Source organism: Canis lupus, chromosome 3 (assembly GCF_003254725.2).
Source record: "Canis lupus dingo isolate Sandy chromosome 3, ASM325472v2, whole genome shotgun sequence".
Lineage (NCBI taxonomy): Eukaryota > Metazoa > Chordata > Mammalia > Carnivora > Canidae > Canis > Canis lupus.
Window position 1 is genome coordinate 32,424,243 of NC_064245.1, and position 27,291 is coordinate 32,451,533.

General features: G+C 37.0%; 2 protein-coding genes across 2 annotated transcripts in view; one reads left to right on the forward strand and one right to left on the reverse strand.

Annotated features, from left to right (window-relative positions):
• The window catches only part of OCA2 (OCA2 melanosomal transmembrane protein), a 452,602-nt gene that overhangs the window by 303,732 nt on the left and 121,579 nt on the right, over positions 1–27,291 (forward strand). Inside the window, exon 23 of the mRNA XM_025437625.3 lies at positions 2,119–2,212. Coding sequence (XP_025293410.1) covers positions 2,119–2,212 — 94 coding nt within the window. The remainder of the gene's footprint in view (positions 1–2,118; positions 2,213–27,291) is intronic.
• LOC112653458 (60S ribosomal protein L21) lies at positions 26,505–27,037 on the reverse strand. Its single transcript, XM_025437627.3, has one exon. The coding sequence runs from the start codon at positions 27,005–27,007 to the stop codon at positions 26,525–26,527; it is 483 nt and encodes a 160-aa protein (XP_025293412.1). The 5' UTR covers positions 27,008–27,037; the 3' UTR covers positions 26,505–26,524.

A 27,291-nucleotide genomic window follows, 5' to 3' on the forward strand; every position in this document is an offset into this window, starting at 1 on the left:
CTTGGTGCCTCCTAAATCTCCTCTTCCTTGAGGAAGCCCTACTACCTGGCCATGGCCTGGTGACCCCAGCCCTCAGAACATTTCTCTTGGCCTCTCTGATCTCATGCCTGCTATGCATCTCCTACCTCTCTAGGAAGTAGAGTCCCATGAGCCCCATGAGCCCCAAAGGATATGAGCTGATTTGTTCACAGAGACAGCCTGCTGGGGTAGAAGGGAGAGCTGCCTAAGGTTGGGAAGTTAGCAAGAAATGAACGGAAATTAGGAAGGGGGTGGAGACAGTTGTTAGAACTGAATTGAAAATGTAGACTCAGCTCTAGCAGGTGTCTGAGATAAGAGGTCTCAAAATGGTCCTGGAATCCTAGAATCACCTGCATGACCTTTTCTATCATTACCATAACACATTGACAAACTTTATCTATTCTTTCATATTTCTTGTACTCCAGATAAGGATAGCTCACTGGGTCTCTACTTGGTCTCATGAGGCCAAGATCAAGGTATCCCCAGGCTCTGCTTCTTCTGGTAGCTCTGGGATGGGTCTGCTTCTGAATTCACTCAGATTGTAGCCAGGATCCAGTTCCTTACATTTCTAAGACTGGGTCCCCATCCCTTGCTGGCTGACAGCTGGGCTGCCTTTGGCTCCTGAAGGCCTCTCTCGTCCTGGCACTTGGGCCTAAATCTCAGAGTTAGCAACACTGTGTAGAATCCTGCTCATGGCGGGAATACCTCCACTTCCCTTTGGGGTCTCTCCTGGGATCCCTCTAGCCCTCTGGGATCTCTTGGACTCCCCACTCAATTTCTTCCACTGAAAAAAACAAAAACAAAAACAAACCTAGTCTAAGTCTTCTATGGAGGAAAAGCAGAGAGAATAAGATGAGGCTTGAGCTTGCCTTCATAAGCCTTTGCATAGGCAGTCTGGGCTGCGTGCCTGACAGGTGGTTGTGTTGCCAGCTGTGTGTTTCAAGGAGAGGGTAAAGACTCCGAGGAAGAAGGGGAGCAGGAGCATGTATTCAGCTGAGTGTCATTTGCACTGACAGATCTTCTACAAGATCCTCTCCTGGGGAATAGGCCCCAGTCTGTGTGTCTCTTCCAGTGGAGAAATCCAGAAGTCCATGTTACTCTGAGATTATTTATTCTGTACTTCTCTCCACGCTCAGTGCTCCAGAAGACCCACAAATAATATGTTGCTGGGTTCTCAGAAAAGGCGACACTTAGGGGCTCAGTGTATACAGCCTAGATTTCACCCTTGGTCCTCCTCCTCCTGCTCTGTTCCTTATGTTGTCCAATTTCAGAGAGGCTGCTCCCTTGTGCCAATATGCAGTAGGCAGCTCCAGATTTGTGCCTCACAGCTCAACAGACCTTAGGAAACAGAGTCTTTTCCTGAGTGGTTTATGCATACATGTCAAAACTGAGTAAAATAGGCTGAGCCTAAGTTATATGCCTATTCCTGAGCCCTGATCTCTGTGATTGGGAGTTAGAAGATGCTGATTGTTTCACCAAGCAAATTCACCCTTCCCTGAATGAGTCACGTTGGTCGCTGGCCTTGGCCCTCACCATGAGGCCTCACCAGTATGTATGCACGTGCAGGTTACAATTCCCCACAGATCATGTACCCACTGTTAAAAAAGGCTCACACAGAGAGGCATTTTATTATCCTGGTTGTTTGCATCCATCTTTCCATCCACAGACCGTGTTTACTGGTGGTTGTCTGGGCCTGGAGTCCTGAGGAAGGTGGTTCTTATCTGAGATCCCATTCTACTGCTCTGAAAACATCTGTTCTCTCCTATGGTTGTTAGTCTGGCTTACATTTTCCTCTAAAAGATAGATGCCACCATGTGCCACAGTGATTTGCCAATTCTCCTTAGCATTTCCTGTTTTCTACCACATAAAGCAGTTGTAGTCTTATTTGTAAATGGATTACAGTATTTACAGTGAACTTATTTTCTGGTTGTCAGTGTTTTATTTCTAACAGATATTTGCAAAGTAATCACTTTGATAGTACATGTAATCATCAAATCAGAATCCTATGAGATGATGCAAATATCACAGAACAAAAAAGAATAGAAGGCTACCACCAAGATAAACTGAGATTTTATTTTACATTTAAAATTTTGATTCCAGGGAATGGGACACTGATTGGAGCATCAGCAAATGTTGTTTGTGCAGGAATTGCAGAACAGCATGGATATGGATTCTCTTTCATGGAATTTTTCAGGTACTTTAAAACTCATTTTAAATTTCTCTTTGTTTAATCCCTAAACTCACTTAATTAAAAAAATAGCAATGCAAACTGTTAAACACTAGGATAAGCAGGATAAGCCTATTTTTAGCAATTAGAGATATGTTAGTGTAGGTGAACTTAGCTAAAAAAAACCACACACATTAAAAATTTATTGCTGGGATTACCTTCATAACACAGAGCATGATTTAGATATTCTGAATAATTCAGATTGAGTCTAGGGGTCAAGAAATGGTTGTGGGCTTGCTGGATGGTTTATATTGTTTTCTTGAAAATTCCAACAGTGATTTGTGCCTTGACTATCTATGACTGTGGTGCTTACTGAGAGTCTGAAGATCCCCTACCAGACTGCCCAGTGAAAAAGCCTGTACTTGAAAGGACCCAGCAATATTGCAAATAGGGAACAGGCACTCATGTGTAGGCACCTATCAGGAGGGCATGCAGAGATGACACCCAGCATGGGGAAGAGCCACCATTGCTTGCTCCTGCAAAAGAGAACGTGCTCCAAGAGAGCAGAGTCCTTGCTGGGGTCCTGACTCCCTGCATGCCTGTTTTCATATGACACCATTGTACTTTGGAAGCATATGAATGGACAGAATAGGTACCGGTAGGCCCCATAAAATGGTGCTGCTAAAATGAACTGACATTCATTTGGTGTTGAGCAAGATTTCTTTTGAAGTTCTTACACTGTCAACTCACAGATCAGGTATGCATAGCGATGATTCTCAGAACCAACCCTGCTTAAGATTTGGAATAGCAGCTCTACCTGAGGGGCAGTGTGACCTGTATCCTGTGGAAGCTATGACCTCAGGCTTCTGCAGGGCACTACTTGGCTGGGTTGGGCTTGAGGATAAAACCTCACTTGTCATACCCAGGTAAGAATCAACATCAGTCTCTACATATAGCACTGAATTTTGGCAGACTTATTATACTGACCATTTCTGTTGTTCATGAGTCACTAATAGTTCTTGACAATTTGTTGGGACACTAAAATTAATTAATTGATACTCCTGGAAGACTTGGGCATGGGATGGAGGGACAAGGCTGGACAGTGAGCCATGGGATACTAACATGAATCTTTTGGGAGGACTCTCACACGTTGTTTACCCCACTGCTGAAACAGGATCTAAAACTTAGCAATTGACTGCCACTTCCTATTTAGGCATCATCAGTGTCTGCTAAGCATAAAAGGAGTAATCCTATCACTTAAGAGTTTTCTTTTTTTTAAAAAAAGATTTTATTTATTTATTTGAGAGAGAAAACACGAACAGGGAGGAGGGACAGAGCAAGGAAAAGCAGACTCCTTGCTGAGCAGGGAGCCCAATGCAGGAGCTCGATCCCGGGACCCGAGGATCATGACCCGAGCCAAAGGCAGACACCTAACCAACTGAGCCACTCAGGTCCTCCAGACAAAAGTTTTCTTAATGAGAACAGCATTCACTATAGCAAATACAGCAGTGGTCTTACCAGTATAACTTATCATCTCATCTTTGCTGCAGAGGCAGTAACGATTCATTCCTGGAGCACAGCTAGGAAAGCGGGCTCAGAGGCAAGCGACCTAAGAGGGACAGCCAACGGGAGATATAAACTTGAATCCCCAAATTCCAGGGCTTCCTCATTTGGAATGGATTCCTAATTTTTGCTAAGCTGGAAGGCTGTCATTAACATATCCCTAGTCTCCTCTTCTTTGGTTAGCCAAAGTCTTCTAACTGGACTCAACAATATACTCACATGGCCACTCAACACTGGTTGGTCTCACAAGGAGGCTTGAGAGGCCTCGTATTAATATCGTAAAAGATTAGAGGATTTTTAGGGCAACAATAAATGCTGGTCTGGGGCGCCTGGGTGGCTCAGTGGTTGAACATCTGCCTTTGGCTCAGGTTGTGATCCCAGGGTCCTGGGATCAAGTCCCATATTGGTCTCCTGCAGGGAGCCTGATTCTCCCTCTGCCTGTGTCTCTGCCTCTCTCTCTGTGTCTCTCATGAATAAATAAATAAAATCTTTAAAAAACAAAAAATAATACATGCTGGTCTGATATTTTCTTAACTTTGATATAATAACCAGGAATATGGAAAGAACCCATGTGTCTATCAACAGGTGAATGAATAAAGAAGATGTGGTGTGTATATAACAATGGAATATTATTCAGCTATCCAAAAGAATGAAATCTTGCCATTTGCAATGACATGGCTAGAACTAGAGGGTATTATGCTAAGCAAAATAAGTCAGTCAAAGACAAATACCATATGATTTCATTCATATGTAGAATTTAAGAAATAAAACAGATGATCATAAGGGAAGGGAGGAAAAAATAAAATAGGACGAAAACAGAGGGGAAGGCAAACCATGAGACTTAACTCTAGAAAACAAACAGAGTTTCTGGAGGGGAAATGGGTGGAGAGATGGGTAATTGGGTGATGGGCATTAAGGAGGGCATTTGATATAATGAACACTGGGTGTTATATGCAGCTGATGAATCCCTTAATTCTGCCCCTGAAACTAATAATAATAAAAATAATAATCAAGACATCTACCTGACTGAAAGGGTTAGTGTGCAGCCACTCAGATCATGCCCAGAGCTCAGAGTTCAGCTCCAGTAGGTGATATATTGTGTGTAGTGAACTTTCCAAGGTAGGCCTTATATTTCTATTCAATATGTGCATCTTGTGTGCAGAGTGACAGTGGCAAAAGCTAGGTACTGTGGAAGCCTCAGAAAGACTGGGGCAAGACTGACAGCTCCTCCAAAATTGCATTAGCTAGCAGCCTTAAGAATTGCATCCACCTTCTTAGATGGAGGGAAAATGTCTCTCTGGTGAGTAGTGTTTAAGAGCCATATCTTATTTCTGTATGGTTCCACCTCTGATCATTCTTCTTGTCAAGTCCTTGCTGTTCAGAAACCAAAGCAGTATGGTCATTAAGTGGTCATCTAACTGTTCAGTCCTTATTTGCATAAAATTCTTAGTTTGCAGTGGCAAATGCACTAAATTGACTTTAATCTACCTCATTTCAAAATTTCTTTCACAAAATATGGCTTCCTGTGATACACAGTGCAAAATGTTGACTTACTATTTTGTTTTTTAAAAATTACTAATTTTTTGACTATATAAGTATATATTCCAAGGGGAATATAAAAGAAAAAATAATAAAATATAAAAGTAACTTGTGATTTTGCTGCCATGAAATAACCACTGAAATTTGTTGCATTTTCTTACATTTTCCCTTCCTCTCATGATACACATAAACTTGTTAAAAATTTTGATTTCATTGTGTCTTACCTTTTATTTTTCATAATATATTGTGAACATTTTACCAGGCCACTAGTTATTCTTTCCAAATGGAATATATTTATACCTATTACATGTAGATATATCACTATTTTAGTTTTGTTGGGCATGTAGATTGCTTCTTATTCCTTGTTATCATAATTCTGTTTTGAATATCTTCACAGATAAAACTTTGCTTCATTCTTGTTTATCAATGATAAATTTCCCAACATATAGTTGCAAGCTAAATGAATTTTTTAATTAAATTTTTCATTTTAATTCCATTACAGATAACATACAATGTTTTTAGTTTCAGGTATACAATATAGTGATTTAACAATTCTATACGTTATTCATTACTCCTCATGATAAGTGTACTCTTTAATCCTAAGCACCTATTTCACCTATCCCCTGACCCATCTCCCCTCTGGTAACATTCTCTTTTGTTTTGTAGTTTGTCTTTTTTTCCCCTATGTTCATTTGTTTTGTTTCTTAAATTCCACATATAAGAGAAATCATATAGCATTTGTCTTCCTCTGACTGACTTATTTCACTAAGCATTATACTCCCTAGATTCATCCATGTCATTGCAAATAGTAAGATTTCATTCTTTTATGGTTGAATAATATTTCATTGTATATGTATACCACATCTTCTTTATCCATCCATCTATTAATAGACACTTATGCTGCTTCCATAATGTAGCTATTGAAAATAATGCTGCTATAAACATAGGGGTGCACATATCCTTTTGAATATTGTTCTTGTATTCTTTGGTAAATATTTAGTAGCATGATTACTGGATCATATGTTAGTTCTATTTTTAATTTTTTGAGACACCTCCATACTGTCTTCCCTAGGGGCTATGCCACTTTGCATTCCTACCAACAGTACACGAGGGTTCCTTTTTCTCCACATCCTCATCAATACTTGTTTTTTTGTGTATTTTTTTCTTGTGTTTTTGATTTTAGCCATTCTGACAAATATGAGGTAATATCTCATTGTGGCTTTCATTTGCGTTTCCTTGATGTTGAGTGATGTTGAGCATCTTTTTATATGTGTTGGCCATCTGTATGTCTTTGGGAAAATTTTGTTTATGTCTTCTGCCCATTTTTTAACTGGATTGTTTTTTTTCTGGGTGTTGAGTTTTATAAGTTCTTTTTATATTTTGGATACTAATGCTTTATTGGATTTGTCCTTTGGCATTTACTAGGTTGTCTTTCAGTTTTGTTGGTTGTTTCCTTTGCTGTCTAGAAACTTTTTATTTTGATGCAGTCCCAGTAGTTTATTTTTGCTTTTGCTTCCCTTGCCTTTGGAGACAAATGTAGAAAAAGTTGTTATGGCTGATGTCAGAGAAATTACTGCCTGTGCTTTCTTCCAGGATTTTTATGGTTTTGTTTCTCACAGGTAGGCCTTTAACACATTTTTGAGTTTATTTTTGCATATGGTGTAAGAAAGTGATTCAGTTTCATTCTTTTTCGTGTAGATGTCCAGTTTTCCCAACATGAACTGGTGAGGAGACTTATCTTTTTCCCATTGCATATTCTTGCTTCCTTCATTGAAAATTAATTGACCATATAATCTTAGGGTTTTGTCCTGGCTTTCTATTATATTCCATTGAGTACCATACAATTTTTGTTACTACAACTTCGTAATATAACTTGAAATTTGGAATTGTTATACCTCCAGCTTTTTTTTCAAGATTACTTTGGCTATTAAGGGTCTTTTGTGGTTCTATCTAAATTTTAGGATTGTTTGTTCTAGCTCTGTGGAAAATGATGGGGATTGCATTAAATCTACAGATTTCTTTGGGTAGTATGGATATTTTGACCATATGTGTTCTCTATTACATGAGCAGGGAATATCTATCTTTCCAATTGTTTGTGTCATCTTCAATTTCTTTCATCAGTGTCTTATAGTCTTCAGAATACATGTATTTCACCACCTTGGTTAAGTTTATTCCTAGGTATTTTTATTTTTTAATGTAATTATAAATGGGATTATTTTCTTAAAATGTTTTTCTGGGGCCTTACTATTACTGTATAGAAATGCAGCAGATTTCTGTGTATCCTGTGACTTCATTGAATTCATTTATCAGTTCTAGTCAGTTTTTGGTAGTGTTTTTAGTTTTCTATATAAGAGTATTGTGTCATTGCAAATAGTGAAAGTTTTCCTTCTTCCTTACCAATTTGGATGCTTTTATTCTTGTCTGATTGTTGTGGCTAGGACTTCCAGTACTATGTTGAATAAAAATAGTAAGGTAGGTGGACATCTTTTTCTTGTTCCTGACCTTAGGAGGAAAGCTCCCAGCGTTTCCCTATTGAGGGTGATGTTCACTGTCAGTTTTTCATGTGTGGCCTTTATTATGTTGTGATAGGTTCCCTCTAAACCTACTTTGTTGAGGGCTTTTATCATGGAAGGATGTTGTACTTTGTCAAATGCTTTTTCTGTGTCTATTTAAATGATCAGTTTTAAAATCCTTTCTCTTATAGATGTGACCATATTGTGATGTAGCACATTGATACATTGATTGCTTTGTGAATATTGAACCACTCTTGCAACCTAGGGATAAATCCTACTTGATTGTGGTGAATGATTTTTTTGTAATGTATTATTGGATTCACTTTGCTAGTATTTTGTGGAGGATTTTTGCAAGTATGTTCATCAGAGATATTGACCTGTAATTTTCTTTCTAATGTCTTTATCTGGTTTTGGTATCAGGGTAACGCTGGCCTCAGAGAATGAATTTGGAAATTTTCCTTCCTCTTCTATTTTTTGAAGTAGTTTGCAAAGTATAGGTATTGACGCTTCTTTAAATGTTTGGTAGAATTCACCTGTGAAACTATCTGGTCCTGGACTTTATTTTCTTGGGAGTTTTTTTTATTACTGACTCAATTTCATTGCTGGTAATCAGTCTGTTCAAATGTTCTGTGTCTTCCTGATTTGGTTTTGGGAAGTCATATGTTTCTAGGAACTTCTCCATTTCTTCTAGGTTGTTCAATTTGTTTATATATAATTTTTCATAATATTCTCTAACAGTCCCCTGTATTTCTGTGGTGTCTGTTGTTAATTCTCCTCTTTCAGTACTGATTTTGTTTTTTGGAGTCTCCTGTCAGTTTTTTTTTTTTTTAAATGAGTCTAGCTAAAGGTTTACCAATTTTGTGGATTTTTTCCACACCCAGCTCCTGATTTCATTGATCTGTTCTATTTTATTTTTAGTTTCTATTTCATTTATTTCTGCTCTAATCTTTATTATTTCCTTCTTTCTACTGTTTCAGCATTTTGTTTGTTGTTCTTTTCCTAGATCCTTTAGGTATAAGTTAGTTTGTTTGAAAAATTTCTTGCTTCTTGAGGTATGCCTATATGGCCATAAACTTCCATCATAGAACCCTCTTTGAATTTTCCTGCTTTTGCTGCATCCCAAAGATTTGGACTGTTGTGTTTTCATTTTCGTTTTTCTCCATGTATTTTAAAAATTTCCTCTTTTATTTCTTATTCGACACATTTGTTATTTAGTAGCATGTTATTTAACCTCCATATATGTGTGATCTTCAGATTTTTTCTTTTTTTTAATTTATTTTTTATTGGTGTTCAATTTACTAACATACAGAATAACCCCCAGTGCCCGTCACCCATTCACTCCCACCCCCCGCCCTCCTCCCCTTCTACCACCCCTAGTTCGTTTCCCAGAGTTAGCAGTCTTTACGTTCTGTCTCCCTTTCTGATATTTCCCACACATTTCTTCTCCCTTCCCTTATATTCCCTTTCACTATTATTTATATTCCCCAAATGAATGAGAACATATAATGTTTGTCCTTCTCTGACTGACTTACTTCACTCAGCATAATACCCTCCAGTTCCATCCACGTTGAAGCAAATGGTGGGTATTTGTCATTTCTAATAGCTGAGTAATATTCCATTGTATACATAAACCACATCTTCTTTATCCATTCATCTTTCGTTGGACACCGAGGCTCCTTCCACAGTTTGGCTATCGTGGCCATTGCTGCTATAAACATCGGGGTGGTGATTCATCATATCAGCAAGAGAAAAACCAAGAACCATATGATCCTCTCATTGGATGGAGAGAAAGCATTTGACAAAATACAGCATCCATTCCTGATCAAAACTCTTCAGAGTGTAGGAATAGAGGGAACATTCCTCGACATCTTAAAAGCCATCTATGAAAAGCCCACAGCAAATATCATTCTCAATGGGGAAGCACTGGGAGCCTTTCCCCTAAGATCAGGAACAAGACAGGGATGTCCACTCTCACCACTGCTGTTCAACATAGTACTGGAAGTCCTAGCCTCAGCAATCAGACAACAAAAAGACATTAAAGGCATTCAAATTGGCAAAGAAGAAGTCAAACTCTCCCTCTTCGCCGATGACATGATACTCTACATAGAAAACCCAAAAGTCTCCACCCCAAGATTGCTAGAACTCATACAGCAATTCGGTAGCGTGGCAGGATACAAAATCAATGCCCAGAAATCAGTGGCATTTCTATACACTAACAATGAGACTGAAGAAAGAGAAATTAAGGAGTCAATCCCATTTACAATTACACCCAAAAGCATAAGATACCTAGGAATAAACCTAACTAAAGATGTAAAGGATCTATACCCTCAAAACTATAGAACACTTCTGAAAGAAATTGAGGAAGACACAAAGAGATGGAAAAATATTCCATGCTCATGGATTGGCAGCATTAATATTGTGAAAATGTCAATGTTACCCAGGGCAATATACACGTTTAATGCAATCCCTATCAAAATACCATGGACTTTCTTCAGAGAGTTAGAATAAATTATTTTAAGATTTGTGTGGAATCAGAAAAGACCCCGAATAGCCAGGGGAATTTTAAAAAAGAAAACCATATCTGGGGGCATCACAATGCCAGATTTCAGGTTGTACTACAAAGCTGTGGTCATCAAGACAGTGTGGTACTGGCACAAAAACAGACACATAGATCAATGGAACAGAATAGAGAATCCAGAAGTGGACCCTGAACTTTATGGGCAACTAATATTCGATAAAGGAGGAAAGACTATCCATTGGAAGAAAGACAGTCTCTTCAATAAATGGTGCTGGGAAAATTGGACATCCACATGCAGAAGAATGAAACTAGACCACTCTCTTTCACCATACACAAAGATAAACTCTTCAGATTTTTTCTTGTGGTTTGTAGTTTCATAGCATTGTGGTCAGAAAAGGTGCATAGTATGACTTTGATCTTTTTTTTTAATTTGTTGAGACTTGTTTTGTGGCCTAATATGTGATATCTATTCTGGAGAATGTTCAATGTGCACTTGAAAAGAATGTGTATTCTGTTGTTTTAGATTGGAATGTTCTGAATATAACTTAAATCCAGTGTCCAGTGGTCCAGTGTCATTCAAAGCCACTGTTTCCTTGTGGATTTTCTGTGTTGATGATTTATCTGTTGATGTAAGTGAGGTATTACAGTCCCTTACTTTTATTATATTACCATCAGTTACTTCCTTTATGTTTTTTATTAACTGCTTTATGTATATTGGTGCTCCTATGTTGGGTGTACAAGTATTTACAATTGTTGTATCTTCTTGTTGGGTTGTCACTTTATTATTATGTAGTGCCCTTCTTTTTCTTTTTTATAGTCTTTGTTTTAAAGATATTTTGTCTGATATAAGTATTGCTACTCTGGCTTTCTTTTGTCTTCCATTTGTATGATAAATGTTTCTCCATCCTCTCACTTTCAATCTGCAGGTAGCTTTAGGTATGAAATAAATCTCTTGTAGACAGTATTGTAGGTGGGTCTTGCTTTTTTATTTTTTCATCACCCTATGTCTTTGATTGGCATGGACCACTTACATTCAAAGTAATTATTGAAAGATATATACGCCATTTTGTCACTTGTTTAATGGTTGTTTTCATAGTTCTTCTCTGTTCCTTTCTTCTCTCGCCCTTTTTTCTCACAATAAGCTGGCTTTCTTAGTGATATACTTGGATTCCTTTGTCTTTATTTTTGCAGATCTATTTCTGGTTCTTGACTTGTGGTTACCATTAGGTTTGCATATAGTAGTCTTCTGCATATAGCAGTCTATATTAAGTTGATGGTCATTTAAGTTTGAACCCATTCTTTGAATTCTTCACCCTGGCACATTATAGGTATATGATACCATATTTTGTGAGTCCCTTCACTGATTTTTACAGATATACTTATTTTTCTGCTTTTGTGCTTTCTACTTTTGTTACTTTTACTTATGGTCTTCCTTTCCATCCAGAGTTCCCTTTAACATTTCTTATAGGGCTGGTTTAGTGGTTATAAACTCCTTTAGTTTTTGTTTCTCTGGGAAACTATTTTTCTCTCCTTCTATTTGGAATGATAGCCTTGCTAGATAGAGTATTCTTGGCTGCAGATTTTTTCCTTTCAGTACTTTGAATATATCATGCCACTCCCTTCTGGCCTGCAAAGCTTCTGCTGAGAAATCTGCTGATTGTCTTATGAGGTTTCCCTTGTAGTTAACTCTTTTATTTTCTCCTGCTCCTTTTAAAATTATCTCTTTATCACTACTTTTTAAAATTATTATATGTCTTGGTGTGCACCTCCTTGGGTTAATTTTGTTGGGGACATTCTGTGCCTCCTGGATCTGGATTTCTGTTTCCTTCCCCACATTTAGGAAGTATTTAAACTATCATTTCTTCCAACAAATTATCTTCTCCCATTTCTCTCTCTTTTTCTGGGATCCTATAATGCAAATGTTTTTACACCTGATGGTCTTGCTGAGTTCTTTAATTATATTCTCATTTTTCACAATTTTCTTTCTTCTCACCTGCTCAGGTTACTTCCCATTCTCTGTCCTCCAGGTCACTGAGTTGTCTTCTATTTCCTTTAGTCTGTTATTTATTACAGTTAACATATTTTTATTTTTTTTTTTTTATTTTTTTTTTTCTTTTTTTTTTTTTTATTTTTTTTAGTTAACATATTTTTAAATGCATTTATTGTGTTCTTCATCTCTGATTGCTTCCTTTTTATCTCTTTGTTAAAGGTCTCACTGATATCTTCCACTCTTTTTTTAAGTCCAGTGTGTATCTTTATGATGAATATTTTAATTCTCTATCAGGCATATTGCTTATTTCCATTTCTCTCTTGCAGTGATTTTGTTGTTTTCTTTCATTTGGGACATATTCCTCGGTCCCCTCATTTTGTCTAAGTCTCTTTGTTTCTCTGTGTTAGGAAGGTCAGCTGTGTTTTCTGCTCTTAAAAGTGCTGTCCTGAGATTCCAGGGTGGCTCACTTGGTTTGGTAGCCATCTTGATTTTGGCTCAGGTCTTGATCTTGAAGTCTTGGGATCAAGTCCCACACTGGGCTCTATGCTAAGTCTACTTGAGAATTCTCTCTCTCTCCTTCTTTCTCTAACCCTCTCCCTGATTGCATGCTCTCTCTTTCTCTCTAAAGTAAATAAATAAACCTTTTTTTTTAAGTGGTGTCCTTATGAAAAGAGGTCTGTAGTGCCCTGTGGTGCAATATCCTCTATTTACTGGAACCTGGTGCTTGGGGGTATGTCCTGTGTGTGTTGTATGAATCCTGCTATTGTGGCTTAGCTTTTTCCTTCATCCAAGTTGTCTGCAGTAACTCTTTGCCCATGATGGGCAGTGTTTGATGCCTGTGGTGGTAATGAGCCAGTCTGGGGCCACCATGGGCTTGAGTTGACTCAGCCCAGGTGTTTGCCAGATATGTGGTAGCGCCAAACTGCTTGGTGCTTTCCCTATGTTGTCCTGAGAAGCTTTTGTTGGTGGGCAGGGCTGCAGTCTAGGGCTGCAGTCTGACTTGTGTGTGTTTATCTTTCCCTCTCCTTGGGGCAGAAGTCACTTTGGAAGGTTCTGGCCCCTGTTGGGACTTCTTGCATAGTGCTAGGTTTGTATCAGTGCTTTGGATGGGCTCCAGGCAAGAGTTTATTGGATGGTGGAGATCTGCACATGTGTGGCATGCAGTGTTAGCAAGGTTTGCCTGGTCCTCTGGGGGAGAAGACCTATAGTGCCAGGACTGAGGCAGGCCTGACTGGAGAGGGCAGATCTACTGAAGCATGGGGAGGGGGCATAAGCAAGTTAGTTAGCAAATGCTGGTGCTATACCAGTTCCCACAGGTGGCTTGTGTTTATGCTGGAGAATGGGGTTAGGGAAATGGCAGCTGCTGGCTCCTTTTTTCCTGGAGGAGTCTCTCAATGGTCTCTGTCCTAGACATGCTCTGAGATGAGTAACTCTGCCTCCCATATGTTACAGATGTTTTTCAAGCTACTCTGTGGGCCATTTGTTGTGCTGTATCTTTAAGAGCAGGGACTCAGTTTCCTATAGCCTTTCAGGCTCTCCTGGATCTCAGGTCGCTGGTTTTTTAACTTCCAAGTTTTAAGTCCCGCTGGTTGTAAGAACTCATGAAATTCAGCCCTTCTGGATTTCAAAGCCAAATGTTATTGGGATTCATCTTCCCCATGTAGGCTCCCAGTGTAATAGTTTGTTTCTCTCCCTATTCTGTACCCAGGGCATCTCCCTCTGGCAGATGGCCTGCTTGCTATCTGTTTAGCTCCCCACCACATCTCTGCCCTTCTGACCCTCTTTGATGTGGCCTCTTCTCTACCTTTAGTTCTAGAGGGGTTTGTTCTGCCAGTCTTTGGGTGGTTCTCTGACTGATTTGTTATCTAGTTACATCTGTGGGAGGAGGTGAGGTTAGAGTCTTCCTACACTACTTACTTCCCAGCCTCTCCAAACTTTTTCTTTCTTAATGGCAAATTATGAAGTGTTTCACAGTCTTTTATTTGATGCAATATAGTACAGTTTTTCAGTCTAAGCACATTTAAAATAAATATGACTGGAAGGAAAAGCACCAGGTAGGCAGTCAGGAGCTCCTGTACTGATCAATGAATTAAATGGTCATGTCATTTCCTTCACTAGGATTTCACTTTCTTTTCTGGGAAGACAGGATGAAAGACGGCCTTGGAGTCTCAGTGTCTGTGGCTCCTCCTCTGGCTGTTGCCTGGCTTGTAGATAGCACTTGATACCAGGATGCTCTGTGTGTGAGATCTGGCTGCAAGTGCAGCGTGTGAGGAGCTGAGGCTAAAGTGCCTTTAATTTTGCTAAGATATGCTCTGGATTCGCCTGTTCATGTCAATTTCTCAGGTATCTCATGGGCTCTACTTGCATGTAGAAGCAAGTCTGTTTTTTTCTTTTTTTAGTTTCAGAAAGTTTTGGATCAGTTTTAAGTGTTAATATTAATTGTTTCATAGGTATGTTCTTGTTGGATATTCTTGACTTGTCTTCCATTTGAACTGCCTTCCCTTGAACTGATCTTATTACTTAATTTATTTTTACTCCTTTGTTTGCTTTCCTTCTTTCAAATTTTCATTTGATTGTATTTTTCTGGGACACTTTATAATTTAATCTTCATTTCTGATGCAATTTGGTCTTTTGCTTTATCATTTTATTTCTTCGTGTTTTTGCCTATTTCTGGTTTTAGCACTTAGGTTTTGATTTAAGGTGTTCTTTTTGTTGCTCCCCCCTCCCAGATATTTCTATGTGCTTATTTAATATATATAATTCATTATAGATTGTAATGCAGGGTTTTTTTTCTAGTTCATGTTTAGCCTTTTGGAGAAATCTTTATCAGTTTCAGTATTTAGGTTCACATGTTCTGTTGTTTTCTTATGAAAGCCTTATGTAGGTGAAATCTGCTTTCATCCACACACTTTCATGGATGGGTTTGGCCATTGGAGTCAGTTTGAAGATTCTTAGTTCAAGACTATCCTCTGTGGTCAGTGCCATGGACTGTAGTTTTTTAAAGAATGATTTTATTTTATTTATGTTTTTGAAGGTGAAGGGATGTCTATCAATTTTTGGTTCTTTTTATCTTATAAGATTATTTCCTCTTGCTACCTTTCCTCTTCTCCTCCCAAACTCCAATGAGCAATCCTGCCTTCCTCTCTGCTGTCTTCTCTCCTAGCCAGGATATGTGCCAAGTCTGTACCTGTTACCCTGTGCATGTTTGCATTCTTTCTCCATTGTCTCTACTGTGATTGAGTGGGGTTATTTTTCAGTATTTTAACATTTAGGTTGGACTTTCTTTTTATGGTTGTTGTTACTCAATACTAGGAATTTACTGCTTCTTTTCTTTTTTGTGAAGTTTTCTGATTCCTCCAGCAATTTGTAGAGACCTAGGGCAGGGGTTTGAGATCCAATTTTGCTGGAAATTGGTGTTCATTTCTTTGCTGACAAGTAATATAAAGTTTATGGTGCTCTCTGTCTTCTAGTTATGTTGAAAGCGTGGTGTCTATGTGGTTTTATTTGTACTTATTACTGATCTGTAGAGTTTATTGTAAGCTGTGTGGAGAGCTTAGGATTTTGGTGGCTGTTGTCACACTGGCCACCAGAAGCCCTCCACTCTTCTTGAAGATAGTGATATCACTCATTTCTCCCTTGTGATCTTCTGTAATGACTGCAGAGATACAATAGAATTTTATCTTGTTCTCTTTGGAGGGGATTATTTTCTGAATGATGATTATGCTCATGTTGGATTCTCTCACTGAGCAGGAACATAGGCTCCATGGGACACCCCTCCATGGGATGACCCTTCTTGGGGTGACCTTCCATGGAGCACCTCTCCATAAGGCAACCTTCCATGGAGCACCCTTTCATAGAACACACTCCATAGGTATTCCTCCATGGAACACTACTAGGCAATATACATGGATAAACTAAAAGTTATTTCATCAATTGATGATGCAGATTTTTACTATTTCTTTAAAGTTAGAGACACAAGAGGATTAATTTTATTGTGGAAATTAGCCTCAATATGTGTTTTAAATCATTTGCTCTTTTGTTTTCTTTTGAGGTTTATTGGAATACAGCTAACTATTGTGAGACTTTTTTTTTAAATGAACAAGTTGGAGAAAAAAACGAACAAATTAGTAAATTAAATGAAAGAGAAAAAATATCCAGAGAATAAACTTTTAGAAACTAGTATTCTAAAAGCAACACTTGAAAATATCTTGGCTTTGTTTAATGTGACTCAGAAGGATCAACAACATTGATTACTATTAAATTAGCACAAAGTTTTTTGGCCACCATATTTTATAAAGTGCTAATTCTACATCTTTTTTGAGGTTTATACAGGTAGAAATTTATATTTTATCAAAGGTCAAAACTGGTACTAACTTAATATTATACTTTTAGGTTAATATCTGTGTTAATTGTAATGCTATAAACTCACTGAACTAGAATTCAAATAATTTCTTTCCTTGTGAGAGTTAAAATCATGCACATGAGATCAATATTTTTCTGAATGTAAATTACAAGTCAGTCTCATACATACATTTAGTTTGTTAAAAAAAAAGAATTATTTTCATGTAGCTCTCTCCTGTTTAGAGCAGAAATAGCCCTCAGATTTCTCTGCTCAAGTGGATCCTTTTTGTGTCTAAATGCCCCCAACCCCTCACTCTCCTACTCTTCTACAAACATTAGGAACCTCTTCTCCTGGTTTTGTCCTAAGACATAAAATCTTCAGCCTTAGCATGAAACCAGTTGAGTAGATTAGCATGTTCTCAAACACTTGTAAGCAGTGATCCTGAGTATGGCTACTATAAGGGGGCAGGAGTAGGGCAGGTTCAGAGTATTAGAGAGCTATTTGAGACCTTTGAAGATAAAAGAGTTCCACAAAGGTCAAGAACCCACAAGAGCCCAAGATATCCAGTCAGAGGATGCCATGAGAGGTGGGGCAAAAAAGGTTCTACTAAGAATCTATTGATTTTACTTTCCAGTTTTATGGAAGCAATGGCATCAGACTTCCCAGCACTGACACTGCTAATGCTTTTTACTATTGGTATTCCCTGGAAGAATCTTACAGAAACATGGCTCTCTACTGGGGCTTCCTGGCCTTACCAGAAGGGTAGACCCTCACTTTGATACAGCCTGCTTCCCTGAGCACCCTACAGTAAACAAACTTTCTTTTCCCATGGGGACACAGTGCCACCCTTTGATATAATAAGCTCCAATCTCTATTTGGATCCATTGCTATTTTGGTGATTTGACTGAGTCCTAGAGCCAGTACCATCTCTCTCTCTCTCCCTCTCTCTCTCTCTCTTTCTATCTCTATCTCTATCTCTATGTATCTTTATTTAAAGACGGCTTTATAATAATTTTAAAATATTTTAAGACAAGTTACTATTTTTAAAAAATAATTGTTCATTCTGGATCATTCATTTTTCAAAGAAACTTCTGTTATTTTACTTATATTAAAAATTGAGATTCGAGTGGCTCAGCGGTTTAGCACCCGACTTGAGCCCAGGGTGTGATCCTGGAAACCCGGGATGGAGTCCCATGTCGGGCTCCCTATATAGAGCCTGCTTCTTCCTCTGCCTGTGTCTCTGCTTCTCTGTGTGTGTGTCTCTCTCATGAATAAATAAATAAAATCTTTAAAAAAAATAAAGTAAAAATTGAGATTCTGATTAAAAATGACATTATACTAATAGAACATCCTTACTTTTGGAAACTTGATTTATTTTTCTGTTTTATTCAGCTCTTGTTTTAATAAGATATTTTATCTTCCTTTAATAAGGTTTTGTTGTTCCTTCATATAGGTTTTGGACTTTTATGACTTTTTCCTAAATATTTTATTCTTTTGTTTGGCTGTTGTAAATTCGGTTGTTTTAATTCATGTCTTTTGTTTACTCTTTATTCACAGCCTTGGAAAAACTGATGGCTTTTGTGTTTATCTTGAATCTGGCTGATATTTTTGATTCTCTGATTTTTTTAAAAAACTAAGTTTTCTTGTATTTTCTTAGGAACACAATCATATCATTTGTAAATGTGACTTTTCCTTTCTTCTTCAGAATTTATACTTTTTTAAAAAAGAATATTATTTTCATATTTTACTTATCAGAATCTCCAAAAACAGTGTGCCAAAATAGTAGTTATTGCAAAATCCTTTATTTTCTTGCTTTTAATGGAAATTGTGCATTTTACTGTTTAATTTGCTGCTGGTTTTTGCTAGTTTGTCACTAGGTTTAGTCATCTTATACTTTTATTGTCAGTTATTACTGAATTTTATTATACACTATTTGTGAATCTGTTGATATAATTATGTGATTATTTTCTTTAATTTATTTATGTAATGAATCATGTTTTAGATTTTCTAATATCAGATAATTCTTGTATTTCTGGAGTAAGTCTTATTTAGTACATTCCTTTTGCTTTTGAATGATTTTTTAAAAATCAGAATTGTTGTATCTATATTCATAAGTAAATTTTGTCACAGCTTTTCTTTTTGAACTTTATTAGGTTTTTACAGTTTTACTAGCTTCATCAAATGAATCAGAGAGCTTTCCATATTTAATTGAACAGTGGAATTGTAAATTCATTTGAATGTGATGTCTTATATTTTGCTAGGAAATAACTTGAAACTCTACTAGTCCTTATATCTATGGTCATGTCTCCCTTCTCTGCTGAAACACACACATAAACACCTCTTATAATTTTAAAATATTCTAAGACATTACATATATATATATATATATATATATACACACACACACACACACACACACACGTATTCTTTTTATTTTTTTCTTTACTGAAACTTCTCAGGAGTTTGTATTTGAGATTTCAGAAAATAGATTTTTGGCCTTTTACACTTTACATAGTTTGTTTTTATTTCTGTACTACATTATTTTCTATTTTTATCCTAATTGACCCCTCATTTTAATTTAAATATTTATTGTGTTCTTTTGTTATCTTATAATGTTAAACATTTAATTTTCAGTCCTTTACAGGTAAAAGTAATGAAAAGGTCTGTATATGTCACTTTATATGCCTTTTCTGTGTCCTATGAAGTATATTAAATGTTTTTCACTTTATCACTTTCTATATTATTTGCCATTCATTTTGATTTTTTCAAATTTAGGGGTTATTTAGAAGACTATTAATTAATTTTGTGATTTTAATCAATTTATTGCTATTTTCCTTTTTAATGTTGTATAGGTAATACATTCAGATGGTTAAATAAATTAGAATAAAGTAGTACATTGAGAAGTCTGATTCTCAGCCTATCACCATTTACTTCACTGTCTCCCAGCTCCCTTATGTCTACTTTAATTACTTTCTTATGTACTTTTTTCAGTCTACCTTTCTGCAGATATAGGAAACTCAAAACATATATCCTTATTTCATCCCACTTTATTACACATAAGTTAGCACATGACGTGCTGCTCTGCATCTTGCTTTTTCCTCTTATTATTATATTGTAAGACCTCTCCATAGAGAATTTCCTCATTTTTTTGTGTATTTGTTTTTAAGAGCTATACAGTAATACATGGTGTATAGAACATAATTTATTTAAATAATTTTCTAGTGAGGAGTTAGGGGACACCTGAGTGGCTCAGCGTTTGAGCATCTGCCTTTGCCTCAGGGCGTGATCATGGGGTCCAGGATGGAGAGAATCAGGTCCCTGAGAGGAGCCTGCTTCTCTCCCTCTGCCTGTGTCTGTGCCTCTTTCTGTGTGTCTCTTGTTTATAAAGAAATTAAATATTTTTTGAAAAAGGAGTTAGGATAGAGGAGGAGTAGGAAGACCCTAAGCTTGTTTCATCTCTCAAGCACAGTTAGATAGTTATCAAATCATTCTGAAGACCAAAGAAATCAATTGGAGTTCTGAGAGAACAAAAACTGCAAGTCTAAGAGTAGAAAAGCAACCACCTTTTGGAAGGTAGGAGGTATAGAGAGCTGACTTGGGGGAGATAAAGTTGTGGATACTGGGGCAGGGAGGGAGGGAGCCAGCTTACAGAAGCTATCACAAAGTATTATAAACAGCAGAGTGGAAAATCTGAACTTTTACATCTGCTACCAAGTGGAAGTGCCTGGCTTGAAGGTGCTCAGGTAGTGAAGTAAAGCAGAATCCCAGGAGACACAGTGTGGTCTGAGGATCCCCTGGGTAGCAAAAAGAATGGGTGGCACCAATCTGCTGTATACTTCCTAGGGATAATAGCAGAGAAGCCAGCTGAGAGCAGTGAGGTTTGTTGCCAGTTTTTTGTTCTGTTTTGCCATAAACTGCATACTGTGTGACCACTTTCCTAGGACCTGCTGGAGAATAGCAAGAGTGCAGGAGACCCTCTCCTAGAGGAACAGCACAGGTCCATGCTATAGGAATCCTTAAAATTTGGAGTTTTGAAACTCAGTGGCATGCCTGAGAAAAAAAGTGCAGGCACAGGCAAGGTGAATGCAGGGTTCAGATGGAAACTGGAGACACAGGGAGGGTGATTGATTGCTCTTCTATGAGAGCTCACTGAAGCGTGAAGTGTGCAAACTTTCAACTCTGGGGCTAGAGAACAGGGGCCACCATGTTAATCCTGCCCATCAGCACTGAAAGATTCAGGTAGCAAAGTTGCACCACCAAGTGGAGGCTGGAGCCACTTACACCAAGCCCCTGCATGCTGGAGGCACATTTCCACTGAAATAAGTCAGCCTGAGAATCAACCCAGCAGGCCTTTTCCCCAGAAGATCAGCACAAACAACTCTGATCATAGAGTTCTGCAAAGCTTCAGCTATAGGGAAAATAGGATCTAGTTTCCTCTTTCCTTTTATTGTTTAGGTTTTATTATTATTTTTTCACTTTTTTCCTTATTCAATTCCCTTTTTAAATTTTTATTAACTTTTTAGTTTTTATTTTTATACTACATCTATATATATTATTTTTTGTTTATTTTTGGGTTTCTTTTCTTTTTTCTTTTGGGATTTAGATTCTTTTAATAAGCAGACCAAAACACACCCAGGATCTAGTTTTTCTGTCTTTTGTGTTTTTTTACCTTTTTTTTGTTGTTGTTGTTGTTGTTTTGTTTTTTCTTTCTTCTTTTCTTTTCTGGACTAAGTGATGAGATGGAGAAATTCACCCCAAAAGAAAGAACAAGAGTTAGAACTCATGGCCAGGGATTTAATGAATACAGAGATAAGTAAGATGTCTAAACTAGAACTTAAAATAATGATTGTAAAGATTGAAAAAAAGCATAGAATACAAAGAGCCCCTTATTGTGGAGATAAAAGAACTAAAATCTAGTCAGGCTAAAATTAAAAATACTTTAACTGAGATACAATCCCAAATGGAGGCCATAAAATCGAGAATGTACAAAACAGAGGAATGAATCAGTGATAGAGAAAATAAAATTATGGGGAAAATAAAGCTGAAAATAAAAGGTAAAGAAAGGCAATGGACCACGAAGGTAGACTTAGGGAACTCAGTGATTTATTAAAATACAATAACATTCATATCCTAGGAGTCCCAGAAGATGAAGAGAGATAAAAGGAGCATACAGTTTATTTGAATATATTATAGCTGAAAACTTCCCTAACTGGAGAAGGACACAGTTATGAAAATCTAAGAGGCACAGAGAACTCCCACTAAACTAAAAAAAAAAAAAAAAAAGCTGACCATTGCCAAGGAATATCATGGTCAAATTCATAAAATACACAGACAAGGAAAGAATCCTGAAAGCAGAAAAGGAAAAAAAAAAGTCCATAACCTATGGGGGAAAAGCAGGTCAGATTCACAGCAGATCTATCTACAGAAATGTAGCAAGCCAGAGAAAAATGCAGGGAATATTCAATGTGCTGAATGGAAAAAATATGCAGCAAAGAATTCTATATTCAGCAGTTGTCATTCAGAATAGAAGGAGAGATAAAACATTTCCCAGACAAAAACTAAAGGAGTTTCTGACCACTAAACCAGGCCTGCAAGAAATTTTAAGGGGTCTCTCTGACTGGAGGAAAAAGAAGACCAAAAGCAACAATGGTTAGTAATGACCAGAGAACATCACTAGAAACATCAACTCTACAGGTAACATAATGGCACTAAATTCATATCTTTCAATAATCATTCTGAACGTAAATGGAATAAATCCTCCAATCAAAAAGATGTAGTATATCAGAATGGATAAAAAGCAAGATCCATTTATATAATGCCTATAAGAAACTCATTTTAGACCTAAAGACACCTGCAGATTGAAGGTGAGGAGATGGAGAACCATCTATCATGCTAATGGATGTCAAAAGAAAGCCAGGGTAGCCATACTTACATCAGGCAAACTAAATTTTAAAACAAAGGTTGTAACAAGTACAGCACACAAGAGATGAAGAAGGGTTTTATATCATAATTAAGGAGTCTATCCATAAAAAAGATCTAACAATTATAAATATGCCTCCATCTTGGGAGCACCCAAATATAAAAATCAATTAATAATAAACATAAAGAAACTCATTGACAATAGTACAATAATAGTAGGGGACTTTAACCTCTCCATTCACAGCAATGAACAGATCATCTAAACTGAATATTGACAAGGAAACAAGAGCTTTGAATAACACACTGGAGCAGTTCGACTTAACAGATATATTCACAACATTTCATCCTAAAGCAGCAGAATACATATTCTTTTTGAGTGCACATGGAATATTCTCCAGAGTGGATCACATATTGTGTCACAAGTCAGCCCTCAGAAAGTACAAAAAGATTGATATCATACCATGTATATTTTCAGACCACAAAGCTATGAAATTTGAAGTCAACCACAAGAAAAAAATTTGGAAACACCTCAAATACATGGAAGTTAAAACACATCCTACTAAAGAATAAATGGATTAACCGGGAAATTAAAAATAAATTCAAAAAAATACATGGGAAGATGAAAACACAACAGTCCAAAAACCTTTGGGATGCTGCAAAGGCAATCCTAAGAGGGAAGTATATAGGAATACAGGCCCACCTCCAGAAGCAAGAAAAGGCTCAAATACAAGCCTAGCCTTATATCTGAAAGAGCTAGAAAAGGAACAGCAAATAAACCATAAAGCCAGCAGAAGAAAGGAAATAATAAAGAATAGGGCCAAAATAAATGGTATACAAACAAAAAACAACAGTAGAACCGATTAACAAAACTGAGAGCTGATTCTTCAAAAGAATTGATGAAATTTATAAACCCCTAGACAGACTTTATCAAAAAGAAAGAGAAAGGACCCAAATAGATAAAATCACAAATGAAAGAGGAGAGATCACAACCAACACCAAAGAAATACAAACAATTAGAAGAGAATATTGTGAAAAATTATATGCCAACAAACTGGGCAACCTAAAAGAAATAGGAAAATTCCTAGAAACCTTCCAAGCACCAAAACTGAAACAGGAAGAAATCAAAAACCTCAACAGACCCATAAGCAGCAAAAAAATGGAATCAGTAATCAAAAATCCCCCAACAAACAAAAAGTTCAGAGCCAGATGTCCTCCCAGACTATTTAAAGAGTTAATACCTATTCTGAAGCTGTTCTCAAAAATGGAATAGAAGGAAAACTTCCAAACTCATTCTACAAAGTGAGCATTAACTTGATTTCAAAGCCAGACAAAGACCCAACTACAAAAGAAAATAACAGGCCAATATCCCTGATGAACATGGATGCAAAAATTCTCAATAAAAACTAGCAAATCAAATTCAACAGTTCATTAAAAGGATTACTTACCATGACCGAGTGAGATTTATTCCTGGGCTGCAGGAGTATTTCAATATCTGCAAATCAATCAATGTGTTACACCACATTGATAAAAAAAAAGGGGGGGGGTAAGAAACATACTATCCTGTCAATAGATTTTAAAAAAAGCATTTGACAAAATACAGCATCCCTTCTTGATAAAAACCCTCAACAAAGTAGGGATAAAGGGAACATACCTCAACATCATAAAGGCTATATACTAAAGACTGACAGCAAATATCATCCTCTGGGGAAAAACTGGGAGCATTTCCCTATAGTCAGGAACAAGACAAGGATTTGTACTCTATCATTATTATTTAACCTAGTACTGAAAGTCTTAGCCTCAGCAGTGAGACAATGAGAACAAATAAAAAGCATGCAAATTGGTAAGGAAGAAGTCAAATTTCCACTACTTGCAGACAACATGATACTTTATGTAGAAAACCTGAAAGACTCCACCAAAAATTGCTGAAACTAATACATGAATTCAGCCAAGTTGCAGAATATAAAATGTGCAGAAATCTGCTGCATTTCTATACACCAATAATGAAGTAGCAGAAAAAGAAGTCAAGGAATCAATCCCATTTGCAATTGCACCAAAAACCATACCTAGGAATAAACCTATTACCTAACTAGGTAAAAGATCTGTACTTTGAAAACTATAGAACACTTATGAAAGAAACTGATGAGAACACAAAGAAATAGAAAAGCATTCCATGCTCAGAGACTGGAAGAACACTCATTGTTAAAATGTCTATGCCACCCAGAGCATTCTACACATTTAATGCCATCCTTATCAAAATGCCACCAGCATTTTTCATAGAACTAGAACAAATGATACTAAAATTTGTATGGAAACACAAAAGATCCTGACTAGCCAAAACAATTCTGAGAAAGGAAAACAAACCTGGACACATCATGATTCCAGATTTCAAGCTATATTACAGAGTTGTTGTCATGAATATGATTATGGTAAATGTGTTCCAAAGTATATTTGTCCATGTAATATCAATGGTAAATGGCATTATATTTTCCATTGTATCTTCTAACTGCTTGTGATTCCATATTTTAAAGCTTTTGATTTTTGGCTATTAATTTTACATACATTAGTATTTTATTAAATTAATGTTTTTACATTTAATTTTCTGGTGATAGTTCTACCTACTACTTCTAGTTTTAATATTTTCCTTTTTTTTTCTTTCCATCTAATTGCATTAGTTAGCTGCTAAAGTACAAGTTTAAAATAGCAATGATGTTAGTAGATACCTTTGTCATTTGGTAATGGCATATTTTTTAGTGTGATCTGGATTCAGTCTACTAATATTTCATATAGGAGCTTTATACTGATATTTGTAAGTGAGTTAACATAGTTTTCATTGTATACACTGCTAGATTTTGGATTTAATGTCGTATTTCACAAAATTGAGAATTTTCTTTTTTTAGTTATTCTATGGAACAGTTTGAATTGCATTGGACTTATCTGTTTTTCAAAGATTTGGTACAGTTTTCCCTGTGAAATTATTTGAACCTGATACTTTTATTTTTGGGGAGAAGTCATCTGTCTTACAATTTCTTTTCCCATACCTTCTTTGGAAATTAGTTTCTTTAGATTTTTAATCTCTTCCTTAGTCAGTTTTGTTAAATTATATTTCTGTTCATGTTTTTAAATATATTTGTAGATAATTGTGCAAATTAGTTTCATATGATTTTAAAAAGTTCTGATTCTCTTCTACCCTCCTCAGAGGTTGCCTTTGGGGTCATCTGGCAAGTAGGTAAACATAGCCACCCCAAAATGGTATATATTTCCTTCAAAACCATGTATGCTATACCAACTGTTGTACCACCTTTTTAGAATGCAGGGAAGTTAAATACATTCACTGGTACTGTGCATGCCCATGCTCACTCTCCCACACATAGAAGCTTTATTTTCTGTACATTCATGAGATTTATCCACAAATATCCATTTACCCATCACCTGTTATGCTTGTGTCTTATCAAAGCATTTAAGGCACCTGCTACTTTATGCTCTGTAGGTCTTTAAAAGCTAGAGGTCTTGTGGAGTTGTGTTGGTCAAATTCTCTGAGGATTAAATTGTGGCATGGCTGAGATGCTTACTTTTTTTTCTTAAGGGTGTGAGAGTTATGTGTTTCCCCTGCTTCTGATAGAAAAACACCTTTGCAGACTCAAATACTGTGTGCTGTTTCCTAGAGACTATCAAATTTTTTTTCCAGTATGATAATCTCATATAGAAGAGCAGTTCAATTAGATTCACCCTTTGGTTAAGATATTCATAATATACTATCTGTTTTCAGGAACTATCCATCTTCTGCACAAGCCAAAATGGAGAGCTAAGTGGAGATGTGATAGGCAAGTGCTTTTAGTGCCTATTATCTATAGATTAGAGATGCTAATGGAAGATGCTATCATTGATATTGGCTCTCTGATTTCTTTTTTTTTTTTTTTTTTTACAATCGTGAGGTCTTTTATTTTTTTTACAGTTATCATGCCATGAATTCATAGGGAATGGGTTCCAGCAGTTCAGGCTCCTTTCCATTGGTTCTCACAAAGTGTGCTTCTCTGGGTGGGGCAGGCTGGCGCTTCAGTTGGACCCAAGTACCTTTCTCTTTGGCTTCCTTCTTTTTCTGATCATTTTCCTTCACACGCTTCAGGAAGCTATCTCGGCTCTTTGAGTGTTTAATATGCTCAATGCGGACATTAATTCTCTTGGCAAGAATCTTGCCCTTAACTTGTTTGTTTACAACAATGCCAACAGCATGCTGAGTAACATTGTAGACCCTTCCAGTTTTGCCATGGTAACATTTGTGGGGCATTCCTTTTTGAACAGTGCCCATTCCCTTGATGTCCACAATATCACCTTTCTTATAGATTCGCATGTATGTGGCCAAAGGAACAACTCCATGTTTTCTAAAAGGCCTAGAGAACATATAGCGGGTACCTCTCCTCTTTCCCTTTGTGTTGGTCATTTTGGCGAATTACTGGAAGATGGCGGTTCCCGGCTCTCTGATTTCAATAGGGATGATGCTGGGGATGTAGGTACAGGTACAAAGACAATATGGCCATATGGATATGGCCATATCCATAGTTCACATCTTCCATCTGCCTCTGGACACTCCATGTTGCTTCTGCTGTACATGCTGAGACCAGCCCCCAAAATAGATCCTTTTGGCCTCTGCCTCTGTGTATAGAGCTCAAGGTTTTGGGCAGGTCATTTAATGAGCAAGGCTTAGGCCATATGCTTTGTTTTAGT